This window comes from Alosa alosa, chromosome 2 (assembly GCF_017589495.1).
Source record: "Alosa alosa isolate M-15738 ecotype Scorff River chromosome 2, AALO_Geno_1.1, whole genome shotgun sequence".
Classification (NCBI taxonomy): domain Eukaryota; kingdom Metazoa; phylum Chordata; class Actinopteri; order Clupeiformes; family Clupeidae; genus Alosa; species Alosa alosa.
The window spans coordinates 25,990,882-26,016,671 of record NC_063190.1 but is presented as its reverse complement, the minus strand read 5'-3'; the positions used below and the strand labels follow the sequence as shown (position 1 = coordinate 26,016,671).

Sequence of the window (25,790 nt, the reverse complement as noted above, 5' to 3'; positions counted from 1 at the left end):
CGCTAGACTGTTCATACACATTTAACGGGCCAAAGTTGAAGAGCTTTTGTCCGTTATTGTTCGGTAAAATATAGGCTGATTCATGTTCCCTTGCATTGTGTAACTGAGGTCCATGGCTAGTCTGGCTTTCATCAGACCAAGCTCAGTCTTTTAAGAAATCAAAAAAATAAATAGCGGGCAGATCAGGCTGGGTTCACCCAGCCTAGTCCATAGGCACCGATATTGTTTAATTTTTCGATTGAGATATACACGCTCTGGCTATTCTAAATGCAAAATGCATCAGGGAGTTATGACAAAAGCGGTCACTAACAAACTAGATCCCTAATAGAAAGCTGTTAGCTTCCCTAAGCTACAGGTAGGATTATAAGGTAGGCCTATTTACAGCATAAATTGTCAATATGCTATGCTGGCGACACAAAATAAAATCTCCTTTGGAAACCAATGGTTTACGCCTCAGTATCAAGCGGACTTAAACTGTCATATCGTGGCGAAAAGTTGTAATAACATTCACGCAGCTCCATGAGTCAAGGAAAGCGCGAATGAAGTAGCCACTTCTAAATGGGACCCACTACACAGTAGCTTAAGGTGTGTTGCTAAAGCAGCCATAATGAAATGAAGGTGTCATTGTTTGGATACTTCACACACACGTGCTTTTTAATTTCACAGACTACAACTACCAAGCTGGAATCAAAGCACATCGATTCCCCTCTCTCTCACACCCTGCACGCACTTAAAACAAAATAAACAGGCGTCTCAGTCTCAGGCATGTATAGGCAAAACTGTATCAGACCGGTGTAACGTTGGTAAATCTTCCATTGCACAGAATGATTTTTGTAGCACGTGCAATAAATGACAGTCGAAAGATACAAACAGTGCTGCTATCAATTTGCTTGGTATAACCGCATTTATAGTTTTCTACAAATGCAATCAATCAAATGCCTCCATCACTCAAACAAAGCTAACGGTAACATTACCTAGGTCCTTATTGATATTACAAGATTAACGTGCCTTGCAGTAAAAACCAAGCATGTCCGATAAACATCCTCAGATTTATTTTACGGCTTCAAGAAGAAATGGGAATTACACTTCATGTGAACATCGTCCTATCCTTATTAGATGTTCGCTGCGGTAAATTACAGTCCTTGTAGGAAGCGTCCATTGTTTTTCCAACCCACTTTTAACTTCCAACAAAATTACGTCTCACTGCAACGATGCGCCATCTAGTGGACAAACGACTACTTATCGCCAATACTGAAAATGCAGCCATGATGATGATGATGAATATTTATTTTGGCTTTCTTTTTTAATCCTACTGAATTTGTAATTATGTATCGGCCGTTCTAATACCGATAGTATGTGGGTGCCTGTGTGTGTGCATGTGTATATGTGTGCACCGCCATTCCTGAGCCAATGAGTGTACAGTCACTAAATGTACACATAACCTAATTTTTTTAGACCCCCCCCATGGATGAAATTCTACGAAACTTGGCATACCCCAGACCCCCAGAGAATGCCAGGTCAATCATACACATACAATTTGGTGCAGTTCTGAACATCTTAACTGAAGATAGGGGCGATTAAAGCAGAATAATATTGCATTTTCATTTTTTACCGGGGGGTGGGGGTGCAAATCACAATTGAGTGATTATGAGCCAGGTTGATGTGGACCATAAAAGATTCTTCATCCTCAGTGCCACGGTTCAGGTAGTTATTTAGGAAAAACTGCGGTGGTCCCCGGGGACGAAATTTAATTTTTCCGTAAAAGTCTAGTGGGGCTACATACCCACCAAATTTCATGTACCCCGGTGGTTCGGTGTCCCGGGTATCAATGACCAAAAATTCAGGGAGTAGATGACGGGAAAAATTCTTGAATTGTGTGCATGTGTGCGTGTACAAATTTATGTTTATGTGTGTGGGTGTGTGTGTGTGTGTGGATGTGCGTGCTTGTGTGTTTGCCTGCGTATGTGTGTTTGTGCATGTGCATGCATGCGTACATATGTCTACTGTGTGAGTATGTGTCATACGTCTGATTACTGTAAATGTATGTGTGTGTGTGTGTATCTGTTTATGTGTGCACATGGAATGGGTTAACATGACCCCTGGAGGCAAACATACGGAAAAAATTGGTCATCCTAGGCCCTACAGTTCTCAAGATATTCACAGAGAACTGTGTCTGCCCTACCCTCCTTTTGGGGGGTCCAGTCCAGCGGGGGCTACAGATCAAAACGAGGAATGACGGTTCCATGCTATCCATGTGGGGTACATGCCCACCAAGTTTTGTGTACCCCGGTCTTTCAGTGTCCCGGGAATCCTTGTTGGTGTATGTCACTAAATGTACACATAAATTATTTTATTGTAAGGGCCCCCATGAACGAAAGTACACAAAACTTGGCATGCATTCGAGGGTGTCATGATGATCCTACACTTTTAATATCGTGCAGTTTTGACCTTGTCAGCCAGAGATATTGTGATGAAAACACCTAATTTTTTGCTTTTTTAATTTTTTTTTAACTAGGTGGCGCTATACATGAAATAAGTGGTAATGGGATGGGTTGACATGCCCCTTAAGACCAACATACATAAAAAAAGGTGGACCTCCTAGGCCCTACGGTTCTCGAGATATTCACAGAAAACTGTCTCCGCCACCTACAGGCCAGTTGGTGTATAGTAACATAAATTAATTTATTGTGTGCCCCCCCCATGAACGGAATTCCACACAACTTGGCGTGCATACAGAGGGTGTCATAATGATCCTACACTTACAATTTCGTGCAGTTTTGACTATGTTAGGTCACAGATACCTTCAATTACAACACCTCATTTTTACTTTTTTGTGTTTAACTAGGTGGCGCTATACATGACATGAGTGGTTATGGAATAGGTTGACATGGCCCCTTGAGATCAACATACAAAAAAAAAATGGTCCTCCTAAACCCTACGGTTTTCAAGATATTCACAGAAAACTGTGTCTGCCCTACCCTCCTTTCGGGGGTCCAGTCCAGCAGGGGGCTACAGATCAAAACGAAAAACGATGGTTCCATGCTGGGGGTTACATGCCCACCAAGTTTCGTGTACCCCGGTCTTTCAGTGTCCCGGGAATCATTGACGGAAATTTGGGCATGTGAAAAAGAAAAAAAAAAAAAAAAAATCTGACTAAACCTATATGACCGCTTCGCTGCGCGGCGGTCATAATAATATGAACATATAATCGTTTTCCCACCTATCTTGAAAGCTCCGATTATCAATCTTTCGTTGATAGTTTGTCTGGTTGCAAGGATACGTGTTTTGTTTATGAACAGAAAAGGCGGCATTAACGATGCAACGCATTTTGGGATTTGAAGTGTTATCGGTGTATGATACACTATATGTACAGTATGTAGCAACTTGATGGGCTGCGTTGCCCTGGGCTGCGCTCATGCGCTGAATAGAATAGCGTGCTAGGCCAGCTCTAACGTGGATGCGCCTTTCTTTTACTGTCTATGGGATGCGCTGAAGAGAATACTGTCGGGCCAGCTCAGATATGGATGCGCTGTATAAACTACGTGGCGGGCCACTTCTAATACAGATTGAATAATGACCTCGCGGGCCACAAATGCCCCGCGGGCCTGAGTTTGACATCCCTGACCTAGAGCCTGTTATTTGTTTTGCAAAAATCCACAGCTCCCGGTTCTTCTGGTCCAATCAGAGCAGGGCTGCGTGAGATCTGACTGTCAATCACAGTCTGGTGCAGTCTGGTGCGCACTGACGAGCACAAACTCGATGAGAGGGTACTCGGTAGTAGGGGAGGGGCATGACAGTTGTAAACATTCAACATTTTGGCTAAGTCCTCTCAATCTGTCAGACTTGCCAACAGAGCTTTTAAAAAAGCTTGAATTTCCCCTTGGGGATCAATAAACTATCTTGAATTTCCCCTTGGGGATCAATAAAGTATCTATCTATCTATCTAAAAACCAGATCTGCTGCTGCATTCTGAATCATGAGTAATGGTCTCACAAGCAGGTAGACCACAATGCATTGCAATTGTCCAGTTTCAAAAGATTCAGGCCACAAGACCTGCACAGGTCTGCACATTGTGTGGCATATTCTGTCAGGTAAGGTCTGTTCTTTTTAATTTACTACTATGATACTTTCCTAAAAGATTTGAAATAATAGTCAAATATAGTTGTCAGAGTGTACATTTAACAGTATTGACTGCATTTTTTTAGTTTTTCTATAGTTTTTTTTTATATTACCTTGTCTACTCTCTTATATGTCCATATTTATTTTATGCTGGTCTCTAGCCCTTATTCTTGCACTGTTGCACTGTTGGACTTTTTGCACCATCACCATGACACTCACTCTCACAGAGCACCTTATCTTACTATGCACAGGGAATCACAGGCTCAGTCCCTGCCTCAGTCATTGCAAGCGCCTCATTTTTAAGAAATCTTTTATACCATCATCTATTATTTTGCTAAATCAATATAATCTAGTTTTATGATTAACTGATTAGTTTATATTATTTACTGCTTTTTATTGACATCAACCTCTTTTGCACATTTCCATGTCTCCATATGTTGTACCTGCTGTGTAGACTTGCTTGTGTGTGCTATGTTGTAGCCTACCTGCTTTTGAAGTCTTGTTTGTGCTTTGTGTGTGTTTGCATTATGTTGTTGTACCTGCTGTGTAGTCTTTGTTTGTGTATGCTTTATGTTGTACCTGTTGTGTAGACTTGTGTGTGTTACATGTTTGTGGGGCCAAAGACGAATTTCCACAGTAGTGGACAATAACGACTTCTCTTCTATGCTTAATCACCCCTAAGCACACTATGTGGATACTGTTTTAGACTTGATTTGGTGTTATTTAGTATAATTTGTATTTTAGTATATTCTTTAACTTCTACTGTCCTTATTGCTTAGATGGGTTTTTTATATTATATACTTTTATGATTTTTTCTGCTGTTAGTGCATGTTGTGTGTGATGTCTGTATACTGAGACCTTGAATTTCCCCTTGGGGATCAATAAAGTATCTATCTATCTATCTACCTACAACCCCAAAACAGAAAAAGTTGGGACATTGTGTAAAATGTTATTAAAAACAGAATGTAATAATCTGCAAATCTCTTAAACTCATATTTAGTTGCAAAAAGGACACAGACAATATATAAAACGTTGAAAATGAGAAATTTGACTATTTCATGGAAAATATATGTTAATTTTGAATTTGATGCCAGCAACATGTTTCAAAAAAAGTTGGGACGGGGGGTAACAAAATGCTGAAAAAGTTGTGTAATGATAAAGAAAAACAAAAGGAGGAATGTTTCACAACTAATTAGGGTAACTATGGCAACACGATTGGGTATGAAAAAGAGCATCCAAGAGAGGCAGGGTCTCTTAGAAGTAAAGATGTAGGGGTATTTATCACTCTGTGTAAACCTGTGTGCACAAATGATGAAACAATGTCATTTTAATGCTTCTTAACATGAAATTGTGACGTATTTAGGGAGTTCATCATCTAGAGGACATAATATTATTAAAACATTCAGAGAATCCAGAGAAATCTTTGCAAACAAGGGAAATAGCTGAAAAACAAATTGGATGGCCGTGGTCTTTTGGACCTCAGATGGCACTGCATCAACACCAGACCTGTTTCAGACCTGTCATTGTATTAGCTCAAGACAATCTTTGATAACCATTGTCTATGTGCCCAGTTTGATACTTAATTCCAAAACTACAGCCAAAATTGTAACAGCTAAAATTGTATTGAGACATGATACAGAAAATACCACCCTCTTACTGTATCTGGGCCTGAGCTTGTTTAAAATGCACTGAGGTAACGTGGGAAAAGGTCCTGTGGTTAGACCAATCAAAGTTTGCCTTTCGTTTTGGAAATCATGGACTCATCTGGGCTAAAGAGGAGGGGGCCTATCCAAGTATCCAACCTATCCAACTTGTTTTAGTGCTCAGTTCGAAACCCAACATCTATGACGGTGTGGAGGAGCATTAGTGCCAACAGCATGGGCATCTTGCACATTTGGCAAAGCACAATCAATTCTGAATGATGTATACAGGTTTTGATCAACATATACTGCCATCTAGGCAATGTCTTTTCCAGAGATGACCTTGAATATTTTTAAGGAAAACAATGCCAAAATGAATTCTGCACATACTTAAATAGTATGTCTCCATAGAGGAAAAGTCCAGGTGCTAAGATGGCATGTCTGCAGTCCAGATTTGTCAAATTAGGTGCATAATGGAATGAAAAACATGACTAAGAATGTCCCATACTGTTGAGCAACTGAAATCCTATATCGGGGAGTAATGGGACAACATTTCATACTTCATAACTGTAGCAAATGGTCTTCTCAGTTCCTAAACATTTACAAAATTGTGTTAATTGAAGAGGTAAAGCAGCACAGTGGTAAACATGCTCCCGTCCCAACTTTTTTGGAACATGTTGCTGGCATCAAATTCAATATGAACATATACTTTCCATGAAATAGTCATTTTTCATTTTCAACATTTGATATGTTGTCTATGTCCGTTTTGCTGCTAAATATGGGCTTACAAGACTTCTATATTATGACATTCTGTTTTTATTTACATTTTACACAACGTCCCAACTTTTTCTGTTTTGGGGTTGTATTAGAATACTGATGCAATGTTGGACATGGGGTGTCTTTCTGGAGAATTTTGACATGTGCAGGTGGGTAGATGCAGTTGGTGAATGCTGGTAAATGGAACATGATCAGGGTAACCATTATGGAGAGGTCCATAGAAGAAAACTTAAGAGACCTACTTATGTAATATTGCTGTGCTCTCAATGTGAAACCAAAATCTTGGTCAAGTAGCAGTGATTAGTACACCTCTAGATGCCACACAGCTGAACATTATTGCCCAACTGTGTTGTACATCTAAGTCATCCCTACTGAACGCAGTTATGTAGGTCTACTGCTATCCACTACTGTCCATTGTTCAGTTGTGAGAGGTAACCCCAAATCAGGAAAAGTTGGGACGTTGTGTATAGTGCAAATAAAACCAGAATGTGATGATCTGCAAATCACGTAAACTCATATATCGCTATAAAAAGAACACAGCTAGCATATAAAATGTTGAAAATTACATAATTGACTATTTCATGGAAAATATATGTTACTTTTGAATTTGATAAAAAGGTCAAAAAGATCACCGCTCATCTGTTGAGGTCAGGCCCGTCGCTAGAAGGCAAGCAAACCAAGCAATTGCTTGGGGCCCTGAGCTGGCCAGGGGCCCCAAGACAACGACTGGTTAAGAACTAGATGTACCGCAGAGCGGTACAAAATATGACCGTCGCCCAGTCCAGCACATTTTTTCCACAAAAAGAAATCACGCTGAAAGGCCTATATGATTCTAACTGTCTCACTAAATTGCATTATCCACACTCAATTCTCACTGGTATCTGCTAGACAACAAGTACCAAAACATGATTAGTTCATAGATTTCACATGTAAAATTCATTTTATACAACCCCACCTCCATCTTGCCTGTTCATAATTCTGAGAAATTCTTGATTGTTTGTGTTATGTTTATGTTATGTGTGTGGGTGTGTGTGTGTGTGTGTGTGTGTGTGTGTGTGTGTGTGTGTGTGTGTGTGTGTGTGTGCGTGTGCCTGTGTATGTGCCTGTGCATGCAAGCGTACATATGTCTACTGTGTGAGTATGTGTCATACGTATGATTACTGTGAATGTATGTGTGAGTGTGTGTGTGTATCTGTTTGTGCACATGTGTGCACATTAAATGGGTTAACATGACCCCTGGAGGCAAACATACGGAAAACAATGGTCATCCTAGGCCCTACAGTTCTCAAGATATTCACAGAGAACTGTGTCTGTCCTACCCTCCTTTTGGGTGGTCCAGTCCAGCGGGGGGGCTACAGATCAAAACGAAAAATGACGGTTCCATGCTATCCATGTGGGGGTACATGCCCACCAAGTTTTGTGTACCCGGTCTTTCAGTGTCCCGGAATCCTTGTTGGTGTATCGTCACTAAATGTACACATAAATTATTTTATTGTAAGGCCCCCCATGAACGAAAGTACACGAAACTTGGCATGCATTCGGAGGGTGTCATAATGATCCTACACTTTTAATTTCGTGCAGTTTTGACCTTGTCAGCCAGAGATATTGTGATGAAAACACCTAATTTTTTTTGCTTTTTAATTTTTTAACTAGGTGGCGCTATACATGAAATAAGTGGTAATGGGATGGGTTGACATGCCCCTTAAGACCAACATACAAAAAAAAAGGTGGACCTCCTAGGCCCCTACGGTTCTCGAGATATTCACAGAAAACTGTCTCCGGCCACCTACAGGCCAGTTGGTGTATAGTAACATAAATTAATTTATTGTGTGCCCCCCATGAACGGAATTCCACAAAACTTGGCGTGCATACAGAGGGTGTCATAATGATCCTACACTTCCAATTTCGTGCAGTTTTGACTATGTTAGGTCACAGATACCTTCAATTACAACACCTCATTTTTACTTTTTTGTGTTTAACTAGGTGGCTTATACATGAAATGAGTGGTTTATGGAATGGGTTGACATGGCCCCTTGAGATCAACATACAAAAAAATGGTCCTCCTAAACCCTACGGTTTTCGAGATATTCACAGAAAACTGTGTCTGCCCTACCCTCCTTTTTTGGTCCAGTCCAGCGAGGGGCTACAGATCAAAACGAAAAGCGATGGTTCCATGCTATCCATGTGGGGTTACATGCCCACCAAGTTTCCTGTACCCCGGTCTTTCAGTGTCCCGGAATCATTGACGGAAATTTGGGCATGCGAAAAAAAAAAGAAAAAGAAAAAATCTGACTAAACCTGCGCCATAATAATAAAATGCAACGACAAACTGTGAGTGCCCCTTTGATAGTCAATGCAGTGAAGTACAACGACACTGTTACCGGCAATACCGGGATCCCCCTCAAGGGGGCCCCTCTCAGTAGTCGCTGACAGCAGCCAGCCAGCCAGGTTTGTGATCTCTGCTGCCGCGAAAATATAAAACAGGCAGTCATAATGAAGCGGAGTTATGCGTGTGGAAGCCAGAAAAGAAAGAAGAGAAAGGAAGAGGATGACAAGAAAAAACAAGATAGTGGTAAGTGATAAATTACACTGGATAAAATAGCTCTACTTGTAATGGTGTAATGTCGCAGCAGGAAGGCTAGCCTAGCAAAAAATGTTTATGTTAACTACCTGCCTGAGGCCCATGCTGCTTGTAACAAACTAGAACAGTTAGCGCAACTTTTTTTTCCGAACGGACAGAATATATATGGTTACATACAGTATGTTTATTAACGGGGATAAGGAAGACGCAGATCTGTTCCAATATCACTGTTTATCGTATTTGTAGAGTAAAGTTTTGATGAAAGTGGCATAGCTTCTCTGCTATACTAACTATTCGACCGTGATGATCTATTTACCAAATGGGGGTTAGGAAAACCACACGATAAATTCCGTGCATCAAAGCAGACTGGACGCCAGCTCTTTACTGTCTTTAAAGCACCAGGTGCATCTGTCTAATTCTCAAAGAGCAGAATGCTTAAATGCTATGTTAAGCTACAAGTAGGCCTAGGTTAATGTATAACATTAGCTTGGGATGTTTTTACAATAAGCATTGGTACTTGTGAAAGCAGCTGCATCCCTTCTAAATATCAAAATATGGAAATGCTAACATCTTTTCTTTCTCCCTCAAGGTGCTTTGCTTAAATTTCTCAGCCCTCAGGCTCTTCCTAAGGATACCTCCACTGATGAAGGTAGAGTGAATATCTCTCACTGAGCTGTTAATGACCTTTTCCAATATAACAGTGAAATGGTCAAACGTACTTCACAGGTAATTTCAGATTTATTTTTTTTCAATTATCTTCCCAGGTACACCATCAACTTCATCCTCCATTCATGATGAAGAAGCTGACACTGGATTTTATGGTATGGTGGTGTTTTTGCAAATGTTCAAAACTAAGTAGCTGGAACCAATAAAAGCTACTAGCTAAGTAACTCAATAAAAAGTAAAGAAAAATCCGCACACTCAAGTCTTTGCAAACAAGGTTTTTTACTCTATGCGCAAGCTTTCGGTTAGATGACCTTCTTCAGGCAGAGTAAAAACACATTAAGTGAAACAGTGCATGAGGTTACATATAATCATTGATTCATGACACCTGTGTCAGTTTCAGTGCATTCTAGGAATTGTAGTCTTTTACAAAGTCATGACATCCAAAAAAGCATCATGGGAAATGCAGTCCATAGATAGACTATGAAGCTTATCTAAAAACAGGAAACAAGAAACAAATCAATGCAATGTACACATCAGGCTTCAGCCGTCATAAAAACAAAGCATAAAAAACATTTCATTGTTTATAGGAATACACTCTGATATCAATCCTCATTTAGGCCCAAAGGTTGTAATGTCTCCAAAGTATGGATCCAAAAAACCTCTCGTTGGCAGAGCTTTCTGTCAACATCACCCCTCTATGTAAAAATACTTGCTCTATACCTTAGAATCTAAGGGAGGAGAGAGGATGTGAACAATCATTAAAATTGCAAGCGACTGGATAATTTTCATCTCTCCTTCTAATTGAACTTTTGTGTTCACTTATTTTTTGTTTAAGTGGACGGGTAGTTTTACCAATGTACATTTTATCGCATGGACATTTTAACAAATAAATTACATTTTTTGTATTACATGTAATAACTCCCTTGATTTTAAATGTCTTTCCAGTTAGAGGATGTTTAAATGAATTTGTTTTCTTTGAGTTATGACATTGGGCACAATTCCCGCAGGGATAGTTCCCAGGTTTGACTGGGGCTAGCAGTGCCTGTTTAGGGGGAGGCAAAATAGAGGCTTTAACAAGTTTGTTGCGTAGGTTAAGGCCTCTTTAATGAACAAAAAGATGTGGATCCTGAAAGGTTTTGGACAGGGCTGGATCTGTGGCTAAAATGTGCCAATGTTTTTGAATGGTTTTTTTAATGATGTGAGCCTGAGGAGTATAGGTAGTGATAGAAGAAACTGAGAAGTGCCTTTCCTTTTTAATACTTTTTTTCAAAAGGTCAGCTCTAGACTTAGAGAGTGCAACATCATACGCTTCATCAACACACTGAGCTGTATAGCCTCTTTCTAGGAAGCACTGTTTCATTTCTACTGCTTTCTCTTTAAAATCTTCATCAGAGTTTCTTTTTTATACAGTGTAGTAGTAAGGCTACCATTACTTAGCTCAATCCACATGTCTAGAAAAAAAACTCAGTCACCAAAGATTTTATAGCAACACTATGCAAACATTTGTGACCACTCAATTTAATTTCCATGGTCATTGAGGACAAATTAACAGCTGTTTGAGTAGCTAGCATTAGCTAGGTTATTGTAGATGGAAATTCTATACTGCAGCTTTATGCATCTTGGAGTTCATCATCCAACCTTGTGTGGTGAATGTGTCAGTTAGCTACCTAGAAGATCCAACAGTCAGAATCTGTCTCTATATTTTTTCACCACAACTACACTTCTCTCCCTCCCTTCTTCTTCCCCCCCCCCTCTCTACCTCTCAGGTGCACTCCTCTCATCCTGAGCAGTTTGTGTAGTGCTGTGCCACAGTCATGAGGACCTCTCTCCACTTCTCCACTGTTCTGTCCCTTCTTTCATGCTGCACAGGTAAGGAAAGAGGTCTGGGAAATGTGCTTTGCTAAACTTAGTTTGCTTGTTAGTAGCCTACAAGTTTAATTACTTTCATATTTGTTCATATTTTCAGTAAACATAGCTAATAGCTAATACTGAATACTTTACAGCATGCTACTGAAAAATAGGGACCTATATTACGTTCTATATTACGTCTTTGGACCTAATTATGTCTTTGTATGTATAAGGGCAGCCGTGACCCACTGGTTAGCACTCTGGACTTGTAACCGGAGGGTTGCCGGTTCGAGCCCCGACCAGTGGGCCGCGGCTGAAGTGCCCTTGAGCAAGGCACCTAACCCCTCACTGCTCCCCGGCAGGCAGCTCACTCGCCCGGGATTAGTGTGTGCTTCACCTCACTGTGTGTTCACTGTGTGCTGTTCGTGTTTCACTAATTCACCGATTGGGTTAAATGCAGAGACCAAATTTCCCTCACGGGATCAAAAAAGTATATATACTTATACTTATATGTTTCTTTGCTTGAACTATCGATTATTATTAGTATAGGCATGGATCGAAAAAACAACTTGTTGGACAAAAATATATACACATACATAAGCAGCTAGCAACATATAATGTGAAAATTGTTGCTGAGGTTATGGTATATTTTGTCCTTTTCCTCTTGTCAGTGGTATTCAGTGTTGAATAAACAGTCAAGCTGTTAATGGTCTATTAATGTTTCTTAGATCATTAAGCTGAGAGTTTAGACTCTACAACAGGCCTTTGTTAAAACTCACCTTTACCTGAAAGGCTTAATAGGTCTCTTTGTCAAAAAAGGGTGTCAAGGTTGTCATCAAATGAATTGACGCTCTGTTTATTTACGAATCAGGTGTCCAAAATGACCCTTATTGTCTCTTACAGTATAGTCATTGTGTAGGGCTACGAACCAGTGTGCTTACACTACATGCACTCGAGATTGAACAACAGCTTGAGCAAAAAACAAAAAATAAAAAAAAACAACCACTTTTATTAATTTAGCTGGTTCTTTCATCCAAAGTGACGACTTACAAATGGGTTTGACATTCAAGCTACAAAGAAAAGAAGAGTGGAAGTCAAAAACAAACAAATAGATCAATAAACAAACCTCCTCATACAGCTGGGGAAGACACCAACTTATGAATGGAGGGGCCTGGTGATGGTAATAGGGGGCCTATGACTGGGAGGGTGTGGTGTTCCTATACTGTGTTGCTACGTCAGTGACACCTCATTGTAAGGTCAAGTGGAAATGTTGCCGACGGCAAGATTATCAGGCCGTGTCTCAAAAGGCCTGAAGAATAAATAAATGTGCCAGTTAATGACCACACAAGTGTTATTTTGCTAAAAGGGACTCCTGTGACCCATGACAGTCACACGGCTTGCATGTTTGTGTGTGTGTGTATGTGTGTGTGTGTGTTAAGTGGGCTGTGTTTCCTGTTGTGTTCAATTCCGGCTTCCACCGTTGTGCCCTTGTTCCCCAGGTCTCGTATAATCCCTTGTATTTGACATATGTAAGTCACTTTGGTCAAAAAGGTGTCTGCTAAATGTAATGTAATGTAATGTAATGGTGCTCACCATACAACTTCGCCAGCTACCACAGCCAGTACTCATGTGATGACACATGCGAGGGTAAGTGTCAAATGCATCAGTAGGTCAGTGGCATGGTGAAGTAAATGTATAGCAAGATTTGTGTATTTAAGTTTGGCTTCCATAACGTATCAACTTGAAGAGAATAATGAAAGTGGTCCCTGTCTCCTGTTTATCTGTGGTCTATTATGCTATTACCAGTAGATGTTTTCTTTTTATGTTTATTTTAATGCCAACCCCCATCTGATCTGATGTTGTTGTTGCCATTGTCTTTGTCGTTGTCAGAGCCGGAAAAGTGGTTCCAAATGTTCCCTGAATGTGGAGGGCAGAGACAGTCTCCCATTAACATAGTCACTAGCACAGTTCAGTATGACCCAGCCCTGGGCCCATTCGCTTTCGATGGGCATGATCACATCAGCAACATCACAGTGGATCACCTCGGACACTCAGGTGATTTCAAGTGTTTTCTCTATATCTGTTCTTCAGATGTGGGCCTAATGAATGTACATTCAAGATTCATGATTCCTATACTGTTATATCTCATTATGGACCCTTTCAAGAGAGTTCCATTATCAGCATCATAGTTGGCCCCACAAGACTTCCTTTTTAACATTCCATATGTTATCTTAATGCAGAGGAAGTAGATTGGGGCCCAAATAGAACGTTCAAGCATTGTTTTTGTTTTTATTGTTGAAAGGGTCTATACGTGTACGTCAAGAAAGTTCCATTATCAGCATCATAGTTGGCCTTACAAGGCTTCCGTTTTAACATTCCATAGATTGGGAACCAAATAGAACGTTCAAGCATTGTTTTTGTTTTATTGTTGAAAGGGTCTATAATAGTCAAGTCAAGTCAGTTTTATTTGTATAGTGCATTTAACATGCACAGAGTGCCACCCAAAGCGCTCCACATATAGGCTAAGACATTGTCATTGACACATACAAAATCATAGACTAACAAAGACAATAGCCCGGACGGATGGTCGTCGCCAGCGTACCAGTGACACCAAGACATAGAACTACATTTAAGAAATAACAAACGCAAAAGATGCCGGACGGAGCGGCGTAGTCGCCAGCGTACCCGTGACACCAAGACATACAAGACAAACAACAAACAAATTAATAAATAAAATAAATACAAATTAAAAATAAAATTAGTCCAATTTCCAACCCGCTGAAAATGTCCAAGGGCAATGATGACTCGCGTGAAACTGCGCTTTAGCTGTGTCTCCACAACCGATGCATGCAACGCCAACAAAGTTCTTTACACTCACTGGCAGTCTGGAAGCATAACAGTCCGAAGTCACTGGAATAATAGTCCAGTCATTTTAAGCCAAAATAGGGGTCAAGGTTGAACAAATTGCAACACAAGCAAACTTAACTGATTTTGAATCCTCAATATGTCCTGAGTAAGGGGAAAAAAGCCCCGAAGAATCCCGATAGGGGAAAGTTTAGAAAAAGACCCAAATATACCCTATTCATGTGCCTACAGTATTTTTCTCACGTGAATAGGGGAAAAAAATTAACCTTCACATATCACCATGAAAATTACTGAGTTGATTACTTACATCAAGACAAACAAAAAATGTATTATACGTTTTTTGAAATTGTTTGTTAACATGGGCAAACAGGGCATAATGTAATTACGTATAGTTAATTTGTATAAATACCACAACGGAGCTAATAGTCCAGGCAAAGGTCTGACCCAAAACTAATTGCAACAGAATTTATTTTCACATTTTTATATTTCAATTGGTGATCTTTACACCATAGTAAAAGACCATGAAAATCCAGTTGGTGGAAATATGTTAAAATGAGGGTTGTTTTATGCATTATTCTTCAGCAAATACTGACAAAACTGTAATTAGAATGCTGTAGAATACACATTCTAAAGAATATCTGACCCCATCTAACTTAACATGGAATTTTAGAATCTTGCATTGTTGAGGAACATTCTTTTATTTTCAAAGAGTGAATTCCTTTGGCTTATTTCAGACTGGTTTGTTGCAAAATTGGTGTCTATTTTTACATTGTGGCCCTTTGAATCAATGGAAATGGTTGTTAAATATTTAAATAGAGCCAAGTGGGTTTTTGCATGTAAGTGTTCCACAATGTGTAATCTGTACAAACACATAGTTAGGCATTATTCAGCCTAGGAAAGTGGTTTTGGTGTTTACGTAATCTGATTTAGAGGTCACTGAAACATCACACTAAAGTATCAATCCATCATTTTGCAAGTCTTATAGTAATTGACCTCTTGCCCAGGGGTTGACTGATATACTGTCTGTCCAATCAGAGGGGCCTGTATGATGCCCCTTTACTTTGCACAATTTTTGTCTAAAACAATAATCGGACAGCATAGTATGTTTATGTTAGTGAATGCAGGCAAAGTTGAAGATGGACATGATCATGTCCTAATTCGACAGAAGGGTGCAGATGGGATAACTGCAGTTAGCCTCCAAAAAAGTGACTCTATTGTTGTGACATCTGGCAAAAATGCTATACTAATAAATATAGTTTAAGATTAATAATTAACAATGCATGCCTATGCATGGGTCATGGTTTTACCAAAGTCATAGAACATTCAAAACTATACATATTCTAAAAGTGCACTGTACATGTACAATGAAATATAGCATCAATCAATACATTATGTCCCATCCTCCTCCCCTCGATACCATGCATTTCCCATCTTCCTCTATGCACATACTCCTCTATTCTGTATAGGCTTAATCAAGTGAACAGCAGATACATTTTGGCCTGCACTATTAAGGGAAACAAATTAAACACCCTAAACTATATATTTTCTGAAAGCATATACCCTCCGGAGGAGATATAACACAATTTAAGACATTTCCCATCTTCCTCTATGCCATGCACAATCCATTGCCCTCTATTCTGTAGAGGCGAATCTAGTGGAAAGTGGATACATTTTGGCTTTATCAACCGTCTCTGTTTCCGTTTTAACATTCCATAGATTGGGAACCAAATAGAACGTTCAAGCATTGTTTTTGTTTTTATTGTTGAAAGGGTCTATAAGACAGTAAAGTCAAAGTCAGCACTTTGGTCAGTGTAAGCTGTGTATAAACGTGCTATAAAAATACATTTTACTACTTACTTTCCAATATCCTTAAATAAAATAAATAGTGTAGTGTGATGATGATTTAGTGTGCTGAAATAACAATATCATTGTTATTTCAGCTCATTTTGCTCTGCCACAATCTATGAGGATCCACGGAGGGGGCCTGCCCAGTGTGTACAAGGCACTGCAGTTTCACCTGCACTGGGGCGTGAATGCTGGGCCTGGCTCGGAGCACACGGTGGATGGAGAGCGCTACCCCATGGAGGTTAGCTCAGCTCGCATTCGTCTCAATGCAGAGAACAGCTGGAACAATGCTGCAGTTGATGCCCTGATAAAGAGTAGAAGTTGAAACGTGTAGGCATATAGCCAGTATTTAATTAAGGCTTTATATTGTTCATACAGTATTGGGCAGCCGTGGCCTACTGGTTAGCACTTCGGACTTGTAACCGGAGGGTTGCCGGTTCGAACCCCGACCAGTAGACCACGGCTGAAGTGCCCTTGAGCAAGGCACCTAACCCCTCACTGCTCCCCGAGTGCCGCTGTTGTTGCAGGCAGCTCACTGAGCCGGGATTAGTGTGTGCTTCACCTCACTGTGTGTGCAGTGTGTTTCACTAATTCACCGATTGGGTTAAATGCAGAGACCAAATTTCCCTCACGGGATCAAAAGAGTATATATACTTATACTTATACTTATACAGTAGTGCCTCAATTCTTTGATTCTTTTTTTAATACTGCAGTTGTTTGGATTATCTTTAGGTAATGGAAAAGTACTGTATGCACACCATGCTCCATCGTCGGTAATAAATTGTCCTCTGTGTACATGTGTGTATGTATCTCTCTGTGTTTTCATCCCTGAAGCTCCACATTGTCTACATCAAAGAAGAGTACCAGTCTCTGGAAGAGGCTGAAAGTGACAGCGCTGGAATAGCCGTGCTTGGCTTCTTCTTTGAGGTGCTGCTCTCTTGATTCTACATGCCCCTGCTTTGACTATAGCTTCCGTTAAAATCATGACCAACTTCCTCGTGTCCTCTCTAGGCATCACAGGAGGACAACACTCACTTTGATACGGTGCTAGAAGCTCTGAGGAGAGTACGCTTCATTGGTGAGCTTGGGTGACTTAGGAAAACTGTCAGACAGTTAGGCCCTTATTTAAATAAGAGCAAAGTATAAAGTCTAACTAGAGCTTGCTTAATAATAATATGCAAAATCTTTTTGCAAATTTAATACCATGAGAAAGATCCTAAGCGACAGTGGGTCAGCTAAAAGCTGTCTCACGCCACACAAATCAATTTGATTGAGAAATTTGCTTACACACTGACTGCTCTTTGCCCAGCATTTAAATGAGGGCATTTTTAAGACAGAGCAGGGCTTAAACAGTCCAGACATTCATGAAGTTCTCAACAAATGTTTCTGATATCAGATTCTTTGATCATTTGTTCTTGAACTATTTATTTAAGGTAAGAAGTTAATGTGTGCTCTAGATTAATTTCTCCTGTGCTCTGGTGGCTACAGGAAACACCAGCTCAGTGGCAGCCTTCAAATTGAGTGACATCATTCCTCCGGCCCATGAGCTTTCGGCCTACTACCGCTACTCTGGGTCCATGACCACCCCTGCCTGCAACGAGGCCGTTATCTGGACCATATTCCACAAGACACTGCCAGCCAGTCACAGACAAGTAAGACACCATGATCCCATCAAGGCACACACTACAGCAGTCAGTATGGAATCTTTTGTTCCAAATTGAGAATATTTTTTTTTTAGAAATACTGTATACTGTATATACTTTGTATGTTAAAATGGTTATTATAGTTATTCTGTTAATTCTACTTCTAGAATTAAAGTCTAATAATAAGTTTGTTTATTTTGTTTATATGACTACTGTAAACTCATTTTAGTGTTGATACGTGTGTATTGATGTCATTGGAAGTCTGTTAAGAACCATAAACAAAAACATTTAGCAAGTATTGTCAGTGTAAATCTCCTCTCCTCTCCTCCTCAGCTGGTAGAAGTGGCTGGGGAGGTATGGTACTGGACTGGGAAGCCCATGACCAACATCTTCAGGCCTGCTCAGCAGCTCAACGGCAGAGTGGTGTCCAGGTCCTCACCCTTGCCAGATGAGCTTTCAGCTCTGACCGACTCTGCTGTCCCATTTCTCTCAGGGTCTGCCTTCTGTCTGTGCTCTGTCCTTGTATCCGTTAGCTTGTATTGTGCGCTCTAAGCGAACATGAAATACGCACATGCTCTCTATCTTTCCTGCCGTTTCCGTTCCAGAGCAGATGCATTATCTGCTAATGACCAGATGGTCCATGTCTGCTTCTGTGTGGTATTTGGTTGTTCCGTCTCCTTATTAGGGTTATCTGAATGAGATGGGAATGATTTATTTATTTATTTTCTGGGATACTGGTTGCCCCTTTTCCTAGCGGTAATGAGTTGCGGAAATTGTGTGTGATGCCATCAGAGCAAAGGAAAAAGGCGGACTTAGAGGCCGGATCACCAGTTATAAAGGCACAATCACAGTTGATGTAATTGTAGGCTCTCTTGAGGTTGAATTTCATATATTCTCAATAAATAGATAGGAATCTCATAGAATTCATATATAGGCACAATGTCTAGATATGGTGCATTAGCAAATGTGGTAAAACTGATAGAACATTGTTGTAATTGACAATTACTATTTTTGTAACTGACAAAATAAACAATGCTCCATCAATATTCGACAGGCACTGATATTACTAACATCGGCATGCTGTAAAGAGCACTAATAAAGCAAGACATTAGTGTAATGCAAGACTTCAGTGTTTTATTTGCAGCATAAACTTGTCAATCTAAATGTTTTTGATAATAAAAGCACAGGTGCAAAGAATCAACAAATCCAGTAAAACCATAACTTAACAATCAGAACCCTGAAACTTGGGACGCAAAAGTTTACATTGCACTTTCAACAACTTTCCTTTAAGACTAGAGTGCATTAAATCATGTAACAGTATTATTATTATTATTTTTATGTACTCTTCACATAGCAACCAGAAATCACCTCAGCACAAAGCCAACTTATTATCATTAGGTGTGTGTTTGGGTTTATAAAGGCACATTATCTAAGTGGTGTGAGTGTTGTGTGTTCATCATAACAAGGCAGGGTGCGTTACTGCTTGTATTTTTCCAGCCAGGTTTTCATATGGTCTATCTGTGCCAACACGCTGCTCTTGGCAGTGCCACCTATGGCACTGTACTGCTCCACACTGCTGCTGTAGTCCCACACAGAGGACACATCACTGTCAAAGAGCGGGCTAGAGAGAGAGAGAGAGAGAGAAAGAACGAGAAAGAGAGAAGAAAAGGAGAAGGGAAACCAGAGCAATGTCAGCAGGTCTGGAACAATGAGACTAGTGTGTGTGTGTGTGTGTGTGTGTGTGTGTGTGTGTGTGTGTGTGTGTGTGTGTGTGTGTGTGTGTGTGTGTGTGTGTGTATTAAGTCTGCTGACCTGGCGGTGTTCAGGTCTTCCAGAGTAAGTTTATTAAGTGGGACTTTTTTGGACTCAGCGAGAGCTACAGCCTTCCCAGAGCATCCATGAGCCTGTCTGAAAGGCACCTGAGGCAAACAAGAAACATCAGGTCAATCATTAACAAGGAGGAAGGAAGGAAGGACCAGGAATAAGAAAACAAACTGAGAGAAAGAAGCCCACCCCTTTTCTGACCAGGTAGTAGGCTAGGTCAGTGGCAAGCATGTCTGGACTTAGAGCAGCGTTCATTTCACTGCTATTCACCTGTGAAGAACAATTAAGAACAAATAAATATGTCAGAGCCAGTGCCACCTGTGAAGGCATCATAATGAGCTGGTGCCCACAGCGAGGGACAAAGGAATCGGGATGAAACAGACTGTATATATAGAGTCTATGGGATGAAAGGTCAGCCTGACCCCTTACCGTCAGTGTGGCCATTACACCTGTGGCTATCTGGAGAACAGCTTCAACTGTGTCATACACATCAAACATGGCTTCCTTATCCTCCTGTAGGATGTAAAGGAAATGAAGCACTATTATAATACTACATGTGAATTATGCCTTTCAGGGCCATTTAGAGGCATATGTATACTGGTATACATATTCCATATGAGCTGCAATTACATAGGAGTTATTCTAGCAACTAACACTCAACAGACAAACCCAGTGACTAAGACATGAATGACGGCGAATTAATTTCCATTCTTAAATCCTCACAAATCTGTCTCATAACAACCACACCGGTCTCAATCTCCATACATTCCTACAGGATATGCTGACATTCCTCACCTGTAAGTCTTTATTGTAGGTGCTGGGCAGGCCCTTCAATGTCATAAGGAAACCTGCACACTGAGGCAAAAAGTGTTTGGTAAGTCAAAGGTTGTGGTAAATCGGAGATCCACATTTCCTGATAAGTCACATGGACACCATTTGGCAAATATGGCACATGTTTTGATTCTCAAACTAACAACCAGTCACTGGCACTAGATACTACATTGTCCACTTATTATGAATGATGAAAACACTGAAGCTTCTCTGTATTTGTGTGAGTGTCTTGGTTGGGGATGGTCTCAAACAACAAACAATATTTGGAGGTCTGCGTTCCTCTTAAGCAAGATTTTCCTGAGAAACGGAACCCAGAGCAGCTGTGCAAGCATAGTGCTTCTGTATTTCTTCCACAGATGGTGGAAAGAAATCACAAACATCCCTTCTCTCAAGAAGCTTTATGTGCAACACTTTCACGTTTCCACATTGTCCTACAAACTAGGGTTCATAGTTCCTTACTCTTCCGAAGACGCGTCCAGCCTTGCTGCGAATAAGCTCCAGGCTGTCGGCATTCTTCTTCTGGGGCATCAGGCTGCTACCGGTGCTGCTCAGGCCACAAACACACAAGCACAGAGCTCTAACTGCTACACTACCCAAAGCACACACTGGACACACGACACAGGGAGCGCACGCCAGAGCACGGGACAGTCAACAAGCAGCTTTTTGGACATTGGAATCATCATCAAAAACTTTGTGATCTGGTCTTAGTTGTAGGTGTGTATGTGTGTGTGTGTGTGTGTGTGTATGTATGGATGTATGTGTGTGTCTGTTTATTGTTCATGTGTTACCTGTAAGCATCGGACAGTGCAACGAAGGAGAACTCTTTGGTGCTGTAGATAATAAGGTCTTCTGCCATCTTACTGAGGTGGGTGAGATTTAAAGATGCCCAGAAGAGGAACTCAGCTGTACGTACACACACACACACACACACACACACACACATATGGCCATATGCAGTGTAGAAAACAATGATATCAAATTGTCTTATCCTCTGTGTATAAGAAAGTGGTAAAATACATACCAACAAAATCTCTTTCTGCTGTAGCATCCATGCTGTTGATACTGACTGAATCAAAGGCCAGTTCTATACAGAAAAAGACAGAGACCGTTACAGTATATATCTCCAGAGAGTACATATCTATTTTTTTTGTCACAGAGAAAAATCCAGGTCTTATAGTCTGTAGACTGTAAAATGGGCTGCACTACAAGTGTGAGGATACTATAATTGAGAACCTTTACAAAGGAGTTTGCGATCAATGTTGAATGGATTCCCTGCTATGGCGCCACTGTAAACAGAAAGAGGTCAAAAGAAAGAGGTCACTAAAGCTAAGAAAAGAAAATATATTGTAGTTAAAAATCTACATGTACTTGACCAGAATGCTCAGCAGGCATTTCAATTTCTATGTGGTCTAAGAGTGGTTTCAGGGCACTTGGAATTGAAACGGTCATCGATACAGAACTGTGAAAGACTAGGATGACAAGAAACATGATCTTTTTTTTATATAAGTGAATTTGGAGTGTCAACTAAGTGCCAACCCAAAGATAAAGAAAGGGGTACCTTCCAAGAGGCAGTACATTAACTCGCCGGCGCATTTCATCGAGTTTCTCCACATCTCTACTCAAGGCCACTACATGGCTGAAATGAAATGCACAGACGGAAAGAGAAAGGGGGAGACAGCAATTATAATCAGACTTGACAAGACAAAGTACTCTACAAACTACATGGCAAATCGAATATGTACCTGGCGTCATTAATATATAAAAGGTGCAGCCCTTGATTACAATCCATTACAATTTTTTTCAGTTTTCCTCATTCTGAAAGTCTCCACCAGTGTGTACAAAACAATGGTTCTAGCTCAGTCCGGGCTCTTTAAATGGGGCCAAACCATGCCACTTGGACCAACCCATGGCACTATACACCAGCCTATGAACAATGCTGCTCCAGTGGCATGGACCGCAAAGGTGTATGTGATTGGCGGTGGAATTAAAATATCTTTCCTCTATCTTAACCTTTCGATAAAGTCAAGGACTGTACGTCAAGTTTACACAGAACTAATCAATCAGTTTACTATTGTCTAATTGGGGTCCTTGTTCTGTAATAGGTCTCTTGGAAAACAGAAACTCACTTTACCTCATAATCCAGTGGCTCCATCTGATTGGTTGAGCCCTCTGCATGTGTGTGTACCCAGGGAAAACAATGTCTATCTCCCTACACATGGGCAAAAGGGTGGATGCATGCAGCACACAAATTACAGAGCAGATATTGATGTGCATCCTGCAGGTGTTTCTATTATGTAAAGTAGAGGACTCTATTATGTGCATCTGTGTGCGTTACTATTTCTGACCTGGTATGCATGTGTGTGTGTGTGTGTGTGTGTGTGTGTGTGTAGAAAATGGCATGTACTTATGTACGAGTGTCTGTGACTGTGTCTGTGTCTGTGTCTGTGTCTGTGTGTGTGTGTGTGTGTGTGTGTGTGTGTGGCCGTGGTAAGAAAAATATATTTACCTGGAGGCCCTGTCCACCATGGCAGTAATTAGCTGTAAGGCATGACCCTTCACAATACCTATGGCATCCCGTAACCATAGTCTCATGTCCGTTACAACCTGTTAAGATAACCAAAAAAAAACAAACAATGCAGGTGTTCTCCACTCTTATTCCACTAAACCCCCACTGACTGACATTATTATGAGATACTACCACCTTCAAACTAAATATTCAGCAAACTGTTGAAATTCACCTGATCATTTCTACTTCTCCCAGTGTGCAGCTTGCCTGCTGCTTCTCCAATCAGCTCCTACACAAAGCCAAAAAGCTCATGAACAAACCTGACTGCAACAAGGGGTTGCATTGGGAGCTTCTCACGTTAGGGGGAAAAAACTCAAGATCTTATTTTTTTCCTTCCAGTAATAGAAACACTGGATTACTGGAGTTTAAATCTTCACCAAGGTAACATTGAATTTCTCCTTGTTTGTGGTGTAAATGTAATCAAAGTAATAATGGCAAATATTAAGACTAGGGAACAAAGAAAACTGACAGGGAGCAAAATAGGACTACAGTAAGTGTTTCCCAGAGAATTGAATTCCATTTGTGGAGGTTGGTTTGCAGAATTAACTTGAATGCAACAGTTTTTAACAAATTAGCACAGCGTGGTTATGATGCTAACCTGATTTAAGCATAATTTAGTACAACCTGGAAAATCATTCTGTGGTGGTCAATGTTGATATTGTGGTGGGCCGCCACAAATAAGTCAATGTATGGGAAACACTGACAGTACACTACACTGTACACCATCAATGTTCTCTATGAACATGTTAAGGCACAGCAGAGCAGAAGTTAGTATATACGGACAGTATGAATGTGACTTGCCTTAAGCCGTCGTTCATTAGCTGTGTGGATGTCTTCATCTCCTGATTTAATTTGAAAGGAACCCCGAGACCACTCTGCATGAACCTGCATGGTTTGAGTAGGCACAGGACAGTAGGAAATATGTTTTTTATGCCATCCGTCATCTTTCTTTAATATCAAGAATTTCAATAATGTAGGCCTATGTTCTTAGCCAGCACTCAAATCTGATTGAAATTCAATGTTCAAAATACAGGCATTGTTTGGTGAATGCAACTAACAAATGCTCAATGGGCAGTCACATGGTTATGCAACCATTGTCCTGTGGACAACAGAGAAAGGGCCATTACTTTCTGTCATCCATTTTTGGTGGACTTCAGCAGGACAGGTCACATATTTTGATAGGCTACTGTCAAATTATGTCACTGTAACTCTGCCGAAATTTACTGATATTATACATTGCCATTTACATCAGCAAACACTTTACTGACATTATTCCCATTGTCTGAATATCCTTTTTGGCACCTCAAACTGATATACAAACTTAAGGAGGCAGTTTGTGACCTCCAGGGCATTTTTTCTGCAGAGTTATAGTCACATAATTACTTCCTGTAGAGTAATATACCCACACCCGGTCAATGTTCCGTGTTCAAATGATTTACAACGTTTATTAGGAGAATTACACACATAACAGAATTGCCTCGTCTCTGTGTCAGTACAGCTCAGTACATTCATAGACTCCAATAAAACCCCGCCCACTAGAGTCACAAAATTCGACAGATCACAGAATTTGGAGCAACAGGTGTCACCACCAAGTCGACACTAACATCATGTGTATCAAAGTAGCCGAAACAAAAGCTGCACTGGTTTTAACACATCAAAGGAACTCAAATAGATAGAAACTCACTTGATCCAGACCAGAGACAATCTGGCTCATCTCATCTTCTGTCACCAGGTTAGCCTTCTGCAGCGCCAAAACATATGCTTTGCTGCCCCTGATGTCTGCGTCCCACATTCTTTGGTCATATGCAATTGAGGCGTTGAATTTTTCCATGATGGCATCCGTACCACCAGCGAATCTCCCTCCCCACAACTTAGATCCCTGCAGAGAAAAATCAACTGTAAGCTGTCTCTACACATAGTGTCTCTTTGACAATGGGTTATTGGTTACCTACACCGTGTCGTACACAGATAAACAGGCTACTCAGAGTCAAACATAATTACTTTTATTCAGACTTTACCTCCGAACTGTCACAGGCGCATGTTGAACTCATGATCAGACAAGCAAAGCTGAACTCTGACAACAGGTGGTGGTGGTGTTCACTGCTTTCAAAAATTAGGTAGTCTGCTAGCTAGCTTGCGTCTCGCGTTATTCTAATCTAGGGTAGGCTACCGTTATTCTGCAACTTGCATGTAGGTTATACGTTCATTAAAACATTAGATGTGTAATCCTGAGGAACACTTATTGTCGTCACGTCACTATCTCAGCTGTCCACTGAAGCCAAACAGTGCCTGCTCGCTGTTTGTGTACATGTGTGCATTCAATGAGGACGCATTCAGTTCATTTAGCCCCTCCCATTGTTAAAAATTGACTCTGGTATGGTATCAAAGGAGGGTCAAAATAGATTTCAGATCGAAAACTGCTTTCTTTAATCGCAGAGCAACGTGGAAGTGTGTGTGTGTGTGTGTGAGAGAGAGTGTGTGTGGGGGGGTTACAAGACATTCTCATAGTCTATCTGTGCAGTTTTGGTTGTCTGTTCAAATCTCGTGATTAAATAATTTAAAATCCCTATTATACATTTCGAATA

The 25,790-nt window shown here is 40.6% G+C and overlaps 2 protein-coding genes across 2 annotated transcripts; one reads left to right on the top strand and one right to left on the bottom strand.

Annotated features, from left to right (window-relative positions):
• Positions 1-13,245: 13,245 nt before the first annotated feature.
• ca4c (carbonic anhydrase IV c) lies at positions 13,246-19,066 on the top strand. Its single transcript, XM_048237564.1, has 7 exons — positions 13,246-13,278; positions 13,522-13,686; positions 16,437-16,582; positions 17,176-17,268; positions 17,353-17,419; positions 17,830-17,993; positions 18,318-19,066. The coding sequence occupies exons 2-7, from the start codon at positions 13,542-13,544 to the stop codon at positions 18,534-18,536; spliced, it is 834 nt and encodes a 277-aa protein (XP_048093521.1). The 5' UTR covers positions 13,246-13,278; positions 13,522-13,541; the 3' UTR covers positions 18,537-19,066.
• Positions 19,067-19,096: 30 nt separating this feature from the next.
• asl (argininosuccinate lyase) lies at positions 19,097-25,537 on the bottom strand. Its single transcript, XM_048235136.1, has 16 exons — positions 25,224-25,537; positions 24,890-25,084; positions 24,007-24,090; positions 23,378-23,434; positions 23,146-23,243; positions 22,771-22,848; positions 22,198-22,275; positions 21,873-21,925; positions 21,661-21,723; positions 21,428-21,542; positions 21,099-21,183; positions 20,604-20,663; positions 20,238-20,321; positions 19,998-20,078; positions 19,797-19,903; positions 19,097-19,605 (listed from the first exon to the last, which is right to left on the bottom strand). The coding sequence occupies exons 1-16, from the start codon at positions 25,254-25,256 to the stop codon at positions 19,461-19,463; spliced, it is 1,416 nt and encodes a 471-aa protein (XP_048091093.1). The 5' UTR covers positions 25,257-25,537; the 3' UTR covers positions 19,097-19,460.
• Positions 25,538-25,790: the final 253 nt, after the last annotated feature.

Excerpts from the sequence above, each read along its gene's own strand:
- ca4c (XM_048237564.1), top strand. The coding sequence starts at position 13,542 with ATGTTCCCTGAATGTGGAGGGCAGAGACAGTCTCCCATTAACATAGTC. Across the intron at positions 17,420-17,829 it reads GAGGAGAGTACGCTTCATTG|GAAACACCAGCTCAGTGGCA; the intron begins GTGAGCTTGGGT and ends TGGTGGCTACAG. Across the intron at positions 17,994-18,317 it reads TGCCAGCCAGTCACAGACAA|CTGGTAGAAGTGGCTGGGGA; the intron begins GTAAGACACCAT and ends TCTCCTCCTCAG.
- asl (XM_048235136.1), bottom strand. The coding sequence starts at position 25,256 with ATGAGTTCAACATGCGCCTGTGACAGTTCGGAG. Across the intron at positions 21,543-21,660 it reads AGCAGAAAGAGATTTTGTTG|CTGAGTTCCTCTTCTGGGCA; the intron begins GTATGTATTTTA and ends GTGTACGTACAG. Across the intron at positions 19,904-19,997 it reads ACTACCTGGTCAGAAAAGGG|GTGCCTTTCAGACAGGCTCA; the intron begins GTGGGCTTCTTT and ends TGTTTGCCTCAG.